Genomic DNA, 14,360 nt, shown 5'->3' with positions numbered 1-14,360 from the left:
CCATCATGGTTCATAATGGCGTTCCTTCTGTGGCTCCTTACACCTTGCACCACTTTTAAAGGCAAAGCGTTTGTTGACGAACTGGAGGCAGTTGAAGCGTTTCTATCTACTTCCCTATTTAGTCTGGGTGTTTTCGTATGTAAACGCGTTCTTAACTTGAGGCAGGCCTTAAGAATAACCATACGGGTCCTAACAGAAACAGAACCCATCGCATTTTGCGTGGCCACCAACTATTCTACCACAGGCTACGCCAGACTCAAAACCTGCTTTGGAAAAGGCCCAGTGCGAAGGAGGTGACGGTGAAACGTAAGTTGAGGTTGCAGTACTGATGATCTATAGTTTTATAAACAGTACATACGTATTCCTACGATACAGGCGGCACGTCGATGAAAAATCACGCCACCGTCACTTTCTCCGAACACGCGTCGCTTAACATCGATTCCCGTGGTACGTGGGTGCTGCCGAAGGTCTTTGCTGGGTGGTGCATGCTATTTCGAGGAATAGTTAACCCATACCGTCCAAGCCTGTCGTCCAAGTGTGTTCGGAACGATTGCCACCAAAGTTCACTGCCACCTTCCAAGCAGGTTGATACAGAGGAGATGATTATAAGCCTCTGCATTCACGAAACACTTACTCGGGTCGGCGATGTCCTCAACGACGCATGCAGTGGAGGCGCTGCAGTTGGTCGATATCTGAGGAGCCGTGTACCATCCGCGTGCGGTGATGTCGTATTTTTCCACTAGCTGAATCGTCGTGATGCCTGTTTGAGAGATAGGCAGGCAAGGTAATTAGTGCTATTGGCGCCTCTCTTGTATCAGCTGAATCATGCGGGACCAGAATAATCGGGTTATACTTGTCTTGTCGCTATGTTTCAGCATACGGGAGCCATCAGAGGAGATACAAAGGGAAATCTTATTAAGGGCCAATGCCACTCAATACCACACATCCATAGTCTCCCGTTTACGTAGACAGGAGATGGTTCACTCGAGAGCTATGGCAAACGGGTTTGCAGAAATTCACGAGGAATGCACATCAATTTCTTGGAGCAGAAAGAAGAAAAATTCGACATGGGGTGTGCATTGTATGGTAGTTGTTTTCGTCCTTCGATTCGTTGACTGGTTGTACCAGGACTACAGAGCCTTATAACGTTCTGGCTTTTTTTCACCTTTTTGTATATCAGCCTGCTGGCGTGAAATTTTCGCCAAATCGCACTGCGTTCATAAGGCACACCGCAATCCGACGCAGAGAGAACAAATACAATATAGTCAGCCCATGCGCGTAACACATGACATGTGGTAGAGTTTTGCGTACTCCTCGCACAGGACATGTGGGTTTATTTTCTGTGCCACACAACGGCCTGATATCGTGGGAAGTTCGTGGTTTGATCTCCTCCACGAAGGAGATTAGTGACGGCAACTGGTTTGTAGCTGGTGAAGGATAAGGAAATATGTGAAATTCGTCGACGCGGCGCTACTTCAGAACAGTGGGACTTCATCCGACGACACCATCAGACTATGACGTGTGACTCTATGGTCGTTACCATATAGCACTGTTGATGTATACAGCCGAAACCTGCCTCCATCTGTATATTTAATTCTGTATGCCATTGGGTGAACTTTTGTGAAAAAAAAAACGCGTAAGAATTTCTGATCTCTCATGTCGATGACGAACGGGTGGATGTTCTTATTCCGGTCTGTCACCTTGCGGCATTCCGCAGACTCGACATGCTTATGAGTACCACCACAGTGACAGTTACTGTATGGGGCGTTGATCAGACTCACCATCGAAACCGCCGATGGTGTAAATGCAGCCATCAAGGACGATGGCGGCGAAGTTGCTTTTTGCTTGGAGCATGCTGGGTAGCTCGGTTGTGCGAGCTCTCCTGACATCGAGTTGCTCCACTGCAAAGAATGAACAAGCTGCAGAATGCGTGCTGCCAAGTGCTAGTGCGCTGCATACGATAAAAACGTTATTTGCAAGGACGTCAAAAGCAGCACGGAAAGGGTTCTTGAGACGTGCCTAAAGCTGGACCGAGGAGCGATAGAGACAATAATGTTTGTCTCTCGTTCTTTGGTCTGGTCTGATGCGCAGTTGTTCAAGCGCTATGAAGTTCAACAATCGAGGCTCACTGATTATTATTGTCTTTGTACTACCGCGGCAGATGAAAAGAAATTCCTCAAGGTCATCATGCGTATAGTTCTCTGGTTATTTTGGTTGACATCTATGCTGCTTGAAGAACAATGAGCAAGACCAATGGGGAAAAAGGATGTCATTAATTTTAAGTCTGGCAGTATAATGGTCCAATGCCACCAATTTCCCACAGGGGAAGGGGGTCCCTTTCAAGCGACTACGACCTTCGTTTTGCCGAACACCAAGCCAGAAGTGCGCTGGGACCTCCTTAGCCAGTAGGTGCCTGGCGGCAGATATTCTCTGCCTTCCACAGCAGCGGCGGATGCTCAACTATTTAACAAAAGCCATGGTGGATTATTGTATGCCCAGGGGCTTTCGCAGAACTTTCTGGGGCTACCTCTCGAGATGGGTACCCAGAAACAGCCTAGCGCCAAGTCGGTGTACTTCTCTACAAATTGGAAAAAACGGTGGGTTCCTGGTCGGCCCTCGAAATTTAAGCCGGTACCTCCCGTATTGGAAGCGGACGCTCAAACCATTTAACCGGCCGTGAGGCTATTCTTACATGGTGCTTGCACAACGGCGCATAATATTAGACAAAAAAAAGGAAAGACCTGTTTTTGTATACTATTCCCGTCTTTCCTTCCGTGGTCCTACTCCTATTTCGAGCGCCCTTACCAGTGAACCACCATGGCGGAAGAAACGAAAATACTCGACGCCATAATAAATACAGCTTTCCGGTATCCATTGCATGGCGCCTGAAGAACTGCGATCAAGACAGGCTCCATCTATAAATTCAGCCGACTCGCCCACTGCTCAAGGTCGAGCAGGCGTATAGCTTTCAGGTCTGCCTTGGTCCTGTCTTGCACGCCCAGCCTGCCTTCCGACTATGAGCAACAATACCACTGTACCACCATGGCCATCATGGCCGACGGAGAGAATATGATTGAGGCCATGCACCATGCATAATATGTAGAGCACCCATATAATGGTGCTTCAACAAAAAGCGCTAAAGTGGACACCAAGCGAGAAAAGGTTTCTTTGTGTACACCGATGTCATCTTACTGTGGCCCCGCCGCATTGATGACATAGCATGCGTGTAGCTTCGTTGCAATTCGTGGGAGCTGTACCCCTGTGGCGATCTTGTGCCACATCAAGGTTATGCAATCGCAACGTAAAGAGACGTACTACTGGAAAGTCGTGTGACACCATTGTAGCCTCCGATGATGTACAGCATGTCCTCGTGGGCGACCACCTTAGCACCGCTGCGTGGAGATGACATGGTGACGATCCGGGTCCAAGCGTTGGTCGATGGGTCGTAAGACTCGACGCTGTCCAGAACCGCCACACCCGTGAAGCCGCCAGCGCTGCGATATAATTATAATGCAGTAGCACGCAATTGGTCCATTACGTTATTGCGTGACGATCAGTTTCCTACGTTTAATATAGGCTACGTCAAATGACACCTGCCACCACCACAGAACACTAGCCTTCGGGTTTCCTATGACAGTGTCACTTCCGAAGGGACAAGTGACAATGAAATAGTCGCCGAGCGCAACCTCTCCCTGGCACGAGGACTACTGCGTCTTCATCTGCCTCTTTCTCACTGGCGAGTGAAGCACGTGACATTATGCTAATTTTGACTTGAGTACCTCATTTGCGCAACCTGGAGTGCTAATGCACAAGCAGAGATAGCCAATGGAAACGTCGAAAGCACTGATCACGTACAAGTGGAGCATGCTCCACGATAGGATTCCCTGGTAGCTATGGAGGTTACCCGCACGAGGTACGTCATGACTGCAGTACGACATTAACAGCTCTCTTCGATTATGCCCCACTGAATAGCTTTGTAGGTGTGACGGCCACCACAAAAAAAAAAAACTACAGATAGCAGTCGAGCTAGAGTGACAACACGATTGTGAGGTGTACAGACTCCACAAAGCAGTGCAGTCAGGAAACCGATAGAGTTTCCTAATTATACACAAGAGGGAACACTGGTGCTAGTGTCTATGAGAGCTGCAACGCATAGCGCTTAAGCGAGCATGAGATTTAAGGGTGTGACGTGTTTGCCTAGTCTTTACCTTTAACGTTCGTTCTGGCTTCGTGTGGCTTGAAGCTGCTTTGTCGCGAAACAACAATCGGCAAATGTTCGGAAGTTACACTTCACCACCTTAACACTTTAGGCTTACTACTTCCAATCTGGTGACGAAGTGAAAAACGGTTTATGTTTTCCTTTTAGACAAAACACACCAATAAACGAAGCTACAAGTGCGTTCACCGGCTGCAAGCACGAAGACTATAGGCGAATCCATGTCCCACCCTTAATTCCCATGGTCGCTGAACGATCGCAGCGCTGGTGTCCACTCTAGTTAACTTTGGGAAACTCTATGAGGAAACCGACTCACATGTAGATGCGGCCGTGAGCAGATGCGGCGCTGGCATCGCTGCGCACCTCGACCATGTCCGCCACCAAGGACCACTGGTTCGCCTTGATGTCGTAACGCTCCACGGTCTTGGTCCGCGACCGCCCGTCGAAACCTCCCATGGCGTAGATGTTGCCCTGCAAGACAACCAGAAGTTATTCCCAGCTAAGCACTCTGTCGTTGATCGCTATAGGCGGTTACAACTAAAGAACACATACGAGGGCCGCCCCAACAACTGCGGCTCACGTGCCATTCATCTGCGCGATAGTCACGCTACGTGGTCCCCGTTGCAGACATCAGTGCACATGCTTTTTCGCTGCTAACGCAAAATACTATGCGGAATAGTATTTAAGTTCGTCGTCCCTTCTTGAAGCATTACGTTTCACAGAGAGTGCATTGCGAGGAAGGTAACGTTTTTTTTTCACCGAAAACCAGTGGCACCAATGTGTTTCTGCACAAAGAAACACTGATATGAAGTTAGCGATGGCAGTTAGCGCCACATAAGTAAATGTGCAAATGTGATTTGATGAGTCACTTACGCAAACTTTTTCGGGTGGAAAAGTTGTGGTTGTAGGTGGCGCTTACATTTATCCTTAGGTTGTAAACGACAATTGTAATATCGCTCTGACTACTCAATAGACCGGTAAGGTCACAAAGGCGCTGGAACGAGGGCTGCTGCTTCCTCGTTTGTATTTTGTTCGCTGGCAGGTTAAGAACGTGGCATACTACTTTTGGACACAGTTTACTGTAGTGAAACTACTACTGTTAGTATACGTTAAGAACTGCATGTCGGAAGGCACACATCCAGACGTATTTAGGAACAGAACACTGAAACAATGACCTGCTATGCCCTTCGCATTAGGTCTATTGAATTTCCCGTGCACCAAAATGCGACCACGGTCGCCACCGTCACTCCAAAGGGGCCGATGCCATTTGAATTGTATGACGCTCGATGCGACACCCTCGAGGATATTCCGTGGCGCCACCTACGTGATGACGTCAATCATAGGATAACTGGTCGTGTTGTCTGCGGGGACACCACCTTTTATGTGCTTTTTGCCGAGGACACCGTGTGTGCTTCCCATTGTTTTGAAGCTCAGTGCCCAAAGAAGCGGTAGGACCTGATAATACGGGCAAAAAAAACTACAAATCAGTGTCACTCTCGTGTCTCATTTGCATCGTAAAATCACGACTAGGAACCGGTGCAGCCATGAAGGACGATGGAAGTGGTGTCCCGAAAGCAAAGCCACCGTATTCCACAACTACTACATATCTGTCACGTCAAAACGATCGCAGTGCTGGCCTCTCTATAGTGGAGGCCCTCGCGGCCTATAGAGTTTCAAATCCCGCTCGATCCACACTGTGTGCAACAGCACGTACAAACGCCAGCGACGCCAGACAACACACGTCACCAAAATTGACTGCAATGAAGGTACTGTACTATGCCGAATGAAACTATAGGTATCGCAATCGTATACCTGCTGCTAACTCCCTACGGCTTGTGTTCGGCACTTGCCTGCAGAACGGCAACGCTGACGTAGCAGCGTGCGTATTCCATGTTCGCTTTGGCGCTCCACCTGGCGAGGGGCACGTCGAAACACACGACCGAGTGGTAGCACTCGCGGCCGTTGAAGCCGCCCACGATGTAAATGCGGGAATCGATTACTGCCGCGCCGTGGTACGCCCTGCGGTGGTTGACGGCGAATTTTATGGATACGTTCGGACATACCCTCTTGGATTAAGAGGTCTAATTTCGCTCAAACATCTATTAATAACGACGTGACCGTAAACGTTGCTCACTATATGCATGAGGCCTGCTTCGTAACTGACAAAGCTGGCCGAGAAACTCTAATTTGAAAGATTTAGATCCTCCTCTCAGCTCCGCGTTCACTCTCTTTCGTCCTCGTTTACTCTTTCGGTTAGGCCTACGGGCGCAGGAACGTTGGACATTGACATGCATTTGGTCGCGTCTTCATGAAGTGCGTTGGCATATCTTTGAAATTTGGCTAGAGATAGCCGATTAACCCTGCAATTGATGAACCTATGCAGATGCCCGCGATAACCACAAATAAAAAAATATCACGGTACATGTGCGCGCCTATGCGTGCAGTGAGTGTACTGCACCCTAACGTTTGCCGTACAATCGATATGCTTCTCTCGTGTTGCAATAGTGAAACGGTCGTCATCGGGCAGCCATTACACCATTGCCGCTGTCTCTCAAGACAGCGAACCTTGCCAAGTGCTCTGATTGGTTGCGGGATGAACTATAGGGTACGCCCCTATAATTGATGCCTAGACAAGTGGGCAAACTGATCTGACATTATCATTGTCATTGAAATTTCGCACAGCGATGGCGGCGGCGTTGAGCAGCACAATGCAACGCACTTCACCAGTTGCGTCATGGTTGACATTGAGAACGTCGTGAGCATGTGAACGGGGTGGAGAATTTTGTGCATACCATTAGACATCGGTGGCCACAGAGCCGTGTAGCGCGGCTACCTCGCTAACCTGCAATCTCGCTAGTGTCATTGCCCCCTCCTCACAATCGCTGTCCTTCGTTGTTTGCAAAGCTTCGCGCTTGAACTCTGCGTCCTACTTCGCTCCATCATGCACTTACTGACAGGTGCAGGAATGGTCACCTAAGTTGTCAGCATGCATTATGTCACGTCGTCGTAGAATGCGTCAGCATTTCTGTGAATATCCCGCGACATGTGTGCGCCCATCAGCTCGCATACCATATACGTATGTGAATTCTCCCATGGTTCGCTCCGCATCGAAAATGCACGATAAAGCCGACTACCAACTGCTTTATTGCTTCGGCTGTCAATACTTATATACGCCTAAGGCAGCCTTAGCGCACATAATCGCACTACACTCGTTCTAAGCAAAGTCTAAACAGTGAACACAGACTTCATATTCAGATGAGTTCCTGCACTCTTGTGAATACGAATTATTTTTCTTAGCGTAGGTAATCCGCCAATTTCATGACTGCTTTACCTTTAAAAGTACTTACGTTTGTGCATAAGCGGTGTGGCTGGCTTGAGCGTATATATGCATCGACAGCCGAAAAAAAAATGATAAAGCAGTTCATAGTCAGTACCCATGCGTGTCACCTGTTTTCTATGCGGAGCACCTAGTCTGAGTGCGCGGTTGCATCTAGTTCAGGAATATGTGCCAACTAGGTCCACACGAAATTTTGATTTTGCCCACTCGTACACAAGCACGAACTCGTCGTTGCGTCACACAGACCACATATTAAGCTTAGTCATTACCCAGATCAGACACAGGACCTGTGCTTTTCCTTGTGTCTGGTATATGTGTCATCATACAAGATCTCATTGCACCATATTACTAATCCTGCAATTCATCTGCACTGTATGCCGCTATTTGAACCATTTATTCTTTAGTCTAATAGAAAATGCCGACGCGGTAGATTTGATCACATTGACCTAGTCGACATTTCTATATTGCTCTATGTTTGACCCAGGCAGGACAGGATTCTGTCGAATTAAGTGCGTCGAGACAAGTATACCCGTTGCAAACTGCAGAGCGCAAGAAAGCACAAGTCACCTTGGTGGGGTGTATTGGCTGCCCATGACGCGCCACTTCTGGGCGCGGCTGTTGAACGTGTGCATGCTGTTCGTGGCACCCGACGTCCACCCACCGAAGACGAACAGGATGTCCTTGGGTATGCGGGGCCTGAGCCACTGCTTCGAGGACAGGTCGATGCCGGCAACGTTGCCCACCTCCATCGAGGGCCGAGTTAGCGTCTGCGCGGAGAAAAAAAAAGCTTCTTTCATTTACTCCAGAAAGTCCGCTTGTTCGTGAGGGGTGCATGGTACGACTTTTCAGAAGCATTCTCACGACGTCTCGCTTGCTTGATATTCGGCTAAGCTGAACATCTCATACATGAGGAGTCCTTGATAGCGATAGGAAAATGCTCGAAAGTGCTTTAGACATTTTGCCCATAAGGTTGTTGCTTGCTAGCTGCAAGCCTTTAGCTAATGCGGCCTTGCACAAGGCAAATGGATTTCTGCTTTTCAAGACTCGAGTTGTGACCTGTGAACCAGAACGATGCCCGAGCAAATCACGCCCGGTAAGCAAAGAAGTATCTTGACTAACCTTATGGATGACGGTGAGCACTTTCAGGCTGCTTTGGTCTCCCTGGACTTGCGGGTATGACAAGACCTTCTCGAACTCTCTGCAAGAACGCATGAGTGATGTTTCTTCAGCTGTTCAAAATAAGTTGTGGAGGCATGAAGCGAAGTGAGCAGAAGTGACATGAGCACTTCTACTTTGATTACGTACGAAGCGAACCAAAGGCAGGAACTTGGCGAGTTAATCTTTCATCGCGGCTCGTGTTAAACTATCTGGTAAACAACGTCTGCCGTACTCGCATGTTCAAGGTAAAATTCCCGGCATGGCATTGCTCTATTTCTCCTCATTTTGCAAGGTCGGGCTTTCAAAAGTGTATCACAGTGTTATATCATCTCCCGATTTATAAACAACGTTCACGTTTACATTATCTCACGGATTCTCATGAATGTGCATGCACAAAAGCTTTCGGTATGTAATGACATTCATACTTTGACGACTATAACGAAATTTCTGTTGAAGCGGCTGTACACCTAGTTTGGCTAAGGCAACACCATAGACGGTGCAGGCTACTTTGTTGCCCAAACAATATTGCGGTCGACGTTCGACGACTAGGTCGCTAGCTGAGATTGACCATCCAATGGCTTGATTAAAAGCGCTTGCCTTGGACTCGACCACCACAAAAAAAATGTTTACAATCTCTTAAGTAAATACGAACGGAGCGCATGGCTAACTATGGAGCTCAGGATGTTTACCTAAGCCATTGACCGCTAACCTCGATATATGGTGTCATTTATAGAAAAGGTGGAACTATTTCTCGCGTATTTCGACGATTGATTGATACCCGAACGCTCGACTACCCATCGAGAGTGCTTTCTGTCCATTCTGAAAATGCGCCTTTGGGGTCTCTTGAAATATGAACATGCCATCCCGTCTACACGCGTGGCTGTGACGTCGGGCGTGTCACTCACGTGACGCTGCACCGTACGAAGCGAACCAGGGGCAGGAACTTGGCGAGGTACTCCTTCCTCGTGGCTGCGTCGGCGGAGATCCACTTGAGGATGGCCTTGAAGGTCTCATCCACCTCGCTCGGCGCGTTCAGCCGGTCGTCTTCCAGGATGGACTGCATCTCCTCGGGCGTGAGGGCTTCGAAGTGAGCGTTGCTCTTCCACACCTGCGTCGCGAATGTATATTTGTATAGGCGTGTTGCCGTAAACACCAGGCAGTCACCTAGGCGGAGAGCGGCGGCCACGTAAAACGTTACGTGAGCTAGTTTGGCTAAGGCAACACCATAGGCGGTGCAGGCTACTTTGTCGCCCAAACGATATTGCGGTCGACGTTCGACGCTGAGAGGGAGCATCTGAGAGAGGAGCCAGCTGAGAGGGAGCATCACTTCACGCCGACGTCATAGAGGGGTTTATATATTTCTCGGCCGACTCGGGATCTATACAGTCAGGGTTGCCGTTGGTGCCTACTTTGCGCCAAATTAGCGACTTTTCGATTGGTTTGGTGACGAAAATTTGCAGTCGGTACCATGGCAATTTACTGGCTACTTTTTTTTTATTCCCGCATGTTTTTTTTTACAGTTGTTTCTGAAAAGCGCGTTTCATTCCGGTCTCTCTCGTATGCTACTCTCTATCTACTCTAAATAGAGAAAGGGGCAAAGAAACGCCCCAGGAGTCACAGGGAGTGAAAGTAAACTCCTACCGCATCGAAGCTGCGGATCAGGTAGCGAAGGGCTTCTCCGGCGAGGTACTCGTATCCGCAGCTGGTGGCCAGGTGGTACGTTTGGATGCAGTTTTCCGGCTCGAGATTCTGCTTGAGGGTCTTCAGGCAGTGATCTCGAATCTGGATCAGCTACGTTGTAAGAAGATTGTCATGCAAACGTTCCGCTGTTTTCTTCTTCTTCTTCCGCTTCTAAAAGCTGCGCGAACACTAACGCCTATGAAAATTTTTGCGCTCTGAAGAAATAGCATGAAAAGTAGTGTATTCGGTCATTGGCTATTTATTTGAAGACTAAAAGGCAGACGGAAGCTCTATGCTACACTACCGCATCTTTCATTGCATATCTCCCCAATTAACGACAGAACCAGTAGCTATCGAAATACATGATCAGGCTACCTCCCCACCCCTTCATTACTACATTACCACCACTCTTTTGTCACGCTAATTCTTTTTAACCGAGGAGGCAGTGGGAAGGAGAGAGTTGCTATGGAAATGACTTTAATTGGCCCAATGCCTAAATCTCCGTCGGAAATTATCAAAGCCTCGTCTCCAATTTTTTTCTTGTAAACCCTCAAAATTAGTGGCAAGAGTCGTGTAGGGGTTCATGCGGCCACCCTCTTGAATAGTCACAATGGCGACACTGGAGGACCAGCCCATTAGCTATGCAAATGCATGGCTCGGCTAAATGACCCACTTTCAGCAAGACGTTCGGGCTGTGAAACGTGTTCGATGGGAGTAGCAGCAGTCGCAGCGTCTGGGATACGAGCCTAGCGTTAGCAATCGAAATCTACCACCTTCCAAATTACTACGTTACTGCTACATTACCACCAAATTACTATCAGCACAAATAATTAGGGCCGAGGAGACTGGACATTGGTGACTTGCAATGGAAGCGACGATGTGTGCAAGACAGGATAGAGGTCATGTTTGCTTCATCGATCCGACATAGTCGGGACGAAACACTGGCGAAAATAATGATGGACCCCGACCAAGGTGAAAAACAATGTTTACTGACTTTTCGGCTCTCACACAGGAGCTTCAACTTAAATTGTGCTCTTGTGTGGAAACTTTGCTCACGCCCTTCGTACGTACCAGCAGTGTTTTCACCAATGGACGTAGTTACAGGAAACCCGTTTTCCAACTCTTTCACAGGTCTGTTCCGACTAACCTTGAGTTTCTCGGCGAGTTCAAGCACCCTGACGATGTTGTGCGTGCCGATACGCTCGTGCATCGGTATGAGGTAGGCGAAGTCGACGAGCAGCTCGATCATGTCGCCTTCCAGGTCCTCGATCAGAGCTCGGACGGGTGGGCACCCCACCTCTTTCCTTTGCTCTGGAGCCATGGCCTCTTTGGCAATAGCGAAAAGAGTGTAGCAACTGGAATATCTGCTTGTTCACAGAAAAGAATAATATGGTTTAGAATAGGGCATGCTGTTAGTATCCGTACATTGTGGACCACTACAAAAGGAAATGCCAAATGTGCCGAATATACAACTCCGGCTTGCTCTAAAACGCGTTCACGACATGACCAGCGTCATTCGACTGAATAAAGCCACAAACTGCGGAAAAACATCTGATGCTGACTGTACATGCCGAAACAACTCTCCGTGGTAAGCATTGTTTACACGTCGTGCCGTCGCCACCGAATCTACATGGTTGCACATTGCCAGATATTCCTAGAAAAATAAAGAAACACCTAATCACATCGAGTCGCATGTGTGCCAATATAAACGGAGGACGTCATATCCCAGGTGAACATTGAGGTAAGAACACCGCATTAGGAATTCCAACCAGTGAATTTAGGGGAAAACCCCAAGATATGAAGTCGGGTCAGAATTCTTGGCCTGCATATACACAAGGGTGGATTGATGGCGCCAAGCAGGTATACATTTGGAAAGACGGCGGCTAGATGCGAAACAATTCTGACCAGTGACTGAAGCATTCCGGAACAGAAGGTCCAACCAATGCTTCCTAGGCTAGATGCCTGCCACGTGAGAGAGAAACCAGCTCCCACACCCGTTCCCTCCCTTTTTTTTTGTAATAATGTCGATCGCTAGCATTACCTGTGGCGGACGGTGCAACAACTCGATATTTTGCATAGCCCCCGAGTTGCAGATCTCTCCGTCTAGAGCACCCGCCATTCGTAAGGCATCTTAATAAAGGAGGCAATTGTCCAAGGTACTCAAGTAGCTCACAAAGGCAACAACCATGACAAATAAAAGCATCGCAATCGACGGCACTTACTTGGCACACATCACGAAGCGATGCGCCCAAACTTCCGGGCCGTTGGTGGCGCGGAAAAGGACGTCACAAAACTGGCGCGTCTTTCGCTGTTCCCGCAGTCCTGGCATGGCCCTCGCCGCGGCGGCCGGCGTGAACTCCCGCTGTCGGCCATCGTCGGTAAAGAGCTGCGTCGCCTGGAAGGACGCTGTGAGCATGTCGTCCTTGTTGTCCGCACCGTTGACGGTAGAATCCTTCATCTCGGCTGCAACGGGGGCACACATCTGCGGCAATGTCCACGAAAGATCGATAGACGGGAAGCTGGTTTAGGCCAACCAGGAGGAGGAAGGAGTCCGCGGACAAACTTCGATCTTCGGGCACTGGGACCGGAGCGACCAGGAACAGCCGTACGCTAGTGTGAGCGAGAGCCGAATGAACAGGTATCCGGGTTTGGCGGTTAATATAGCCCGCGAAATCGGTTTACCGGTTTTTTGCGCGCGCTGCGTGGCGCGTTTAGTTGGCGGTTACTGGCTTTCCTATCGTCTTCTTCGGTGTCGATGCCGTAACTTTAATGCCTTAAAATCTGATTATCAAATCAGGTCGATGGTCTAATAGCCAGGTTCTTCTGAAGTACGTCTGGTTTTTCAACACCCGTTCCAATTCTGACTTTTAACGTCCGCACCTTCCTATCCGAGACTGCAAATAATAGACTACTGTAGCAGAGCTCAACCGTCAGAGCAACAGTTGGGTGTCCGAGGTTCCAAAAAGAAAGCCCTGAAGTTTCTTCGCAAGAAGTAACATTCTGTTTTTGTTTTTGTTTTATAGATGTGAGCGAGCGTGAAATTTTGTATATCATTTGTAATGTTTTTGTTCTAAAACCTTCCGCCCTCTAAAGTTCCATAACATTTTATAAGAGAACTGAATTCTAGATCAATCCCCAAGAGTGGGTATGGGCCACAGTAGAAGGCGAACAAGAACGAGGCCACAGTAGCATGTATGTTTCGTAAATGAATGGACATGACTTTATTCAAAGATTAAGTTTTAGATGACCAGGCTGAGGTATCCCACAGCGGGGCGTCGATGTCTTGCTTCAGTGTGGCATCCCGGGTTCACTGCATCATTTTTTTTAAACGAGCCAAATGCAGGAACCGAAAGTAGGCTAAATTTCACTGCAACCTAAACATGCCTAGGTATCTTCAATTTCTAGAACTGTTTGAATGAAAATGGGAAAACTCCTTATTGTAAAATGAGCTCAAAAAGGCAGTTTATAATAAAAAATTAGCCAATACTCCAACCGTTTCAATTAAAGTGAGCCACATTCATTAAAGCAGCACTGAGCCAACACACATGATCCAAAAACCAACATGGTCTCACTCAAAAGGTTTCATTTGTGTCTTAGTTGCTTTGTTATCGTGTTTGCGTTCCGAAATTGGGTTTTCTTGAGTTGGCACTTGCTTGAGGACATCATGTTTAATGACAAAACTTGATTTGAAAGAGTAAACGTCTCACTTGCCTATTTCTTATTGAATCTTAGTGATTCTTTACGACTTAAGCGCAACAGTATCTTGTCCTCCGTCCAGTCCAACACGGAAATTTGAAATAAAATAGGCATGAAGTAAAGATGTTGCGTGTCTATTTATTGCCTACAGAAGAAGAAGAGGTCAAAAATGGCATGGCATAAAACTTACAGGAATGAATTTCAAGGCCTTCAGTAGATGCCAGGTACAAGAAAACAGAATGGTGTGCCTTTTGGCAGGAAGGGCCACTCGCT

At 48.1% G+C, this 14,360-nt stretch overlaps 1 protein-coding gene across 1 annotated transcript; it reads right to left on the bottom strand.

Moving 5' to 3' along the window:
• Window positions 1–661: 661 nt before the first annotated feature.
• On the bottom strand, window positions 662–13,007 carry LOC142765068 (kelch-like protein 10). The gene is made up of 10 exons (XM_075865632.1): window positions 12,614–13,007; window positions 11,539–11,755; window positions 10,353–10,502; window positions 9,617–9,819; window positions 8,673–8,751; window positions 8,121–8,320; window positions 4,533–4,687; window positions 3,316–3,494; window positions 1,782–1,901; window positions 662–760 (listed from the first exon to the last, which is right to left on the bottom strand). Exons 1-10 carry the CDS (start codon window positions 12,871–12,873, stop codon window positions 740–742), a joined length of 1,584 nt encoding a protein of 527 aa, XP_075721747.1. The 5' UTR covers window positions 12,874–13,007; the 3' UTR covers window positions 662–739.
• Window positions 13,008–14,360: the final 1,353 nt, after the last annotated feature.

This window comes from Rhipicephalus microplus, chromosome 6, assembly GCF_043290135.1.
Source record: "Rhipicephalus microplus isolate Deutch F79 chromosome 6, USDA_Rmic, whole genome shotgun sequence".
Lineage (NCBI taxonomy): Eukaryota > Metazoa > Arthropoda > Arachnida > Ixodida > Ixodidae > Rhipicephalus > Rhipicephalus microplus.
This window is presented reverse-complemented; position numbering and strand designations above follow the sequence as displayed.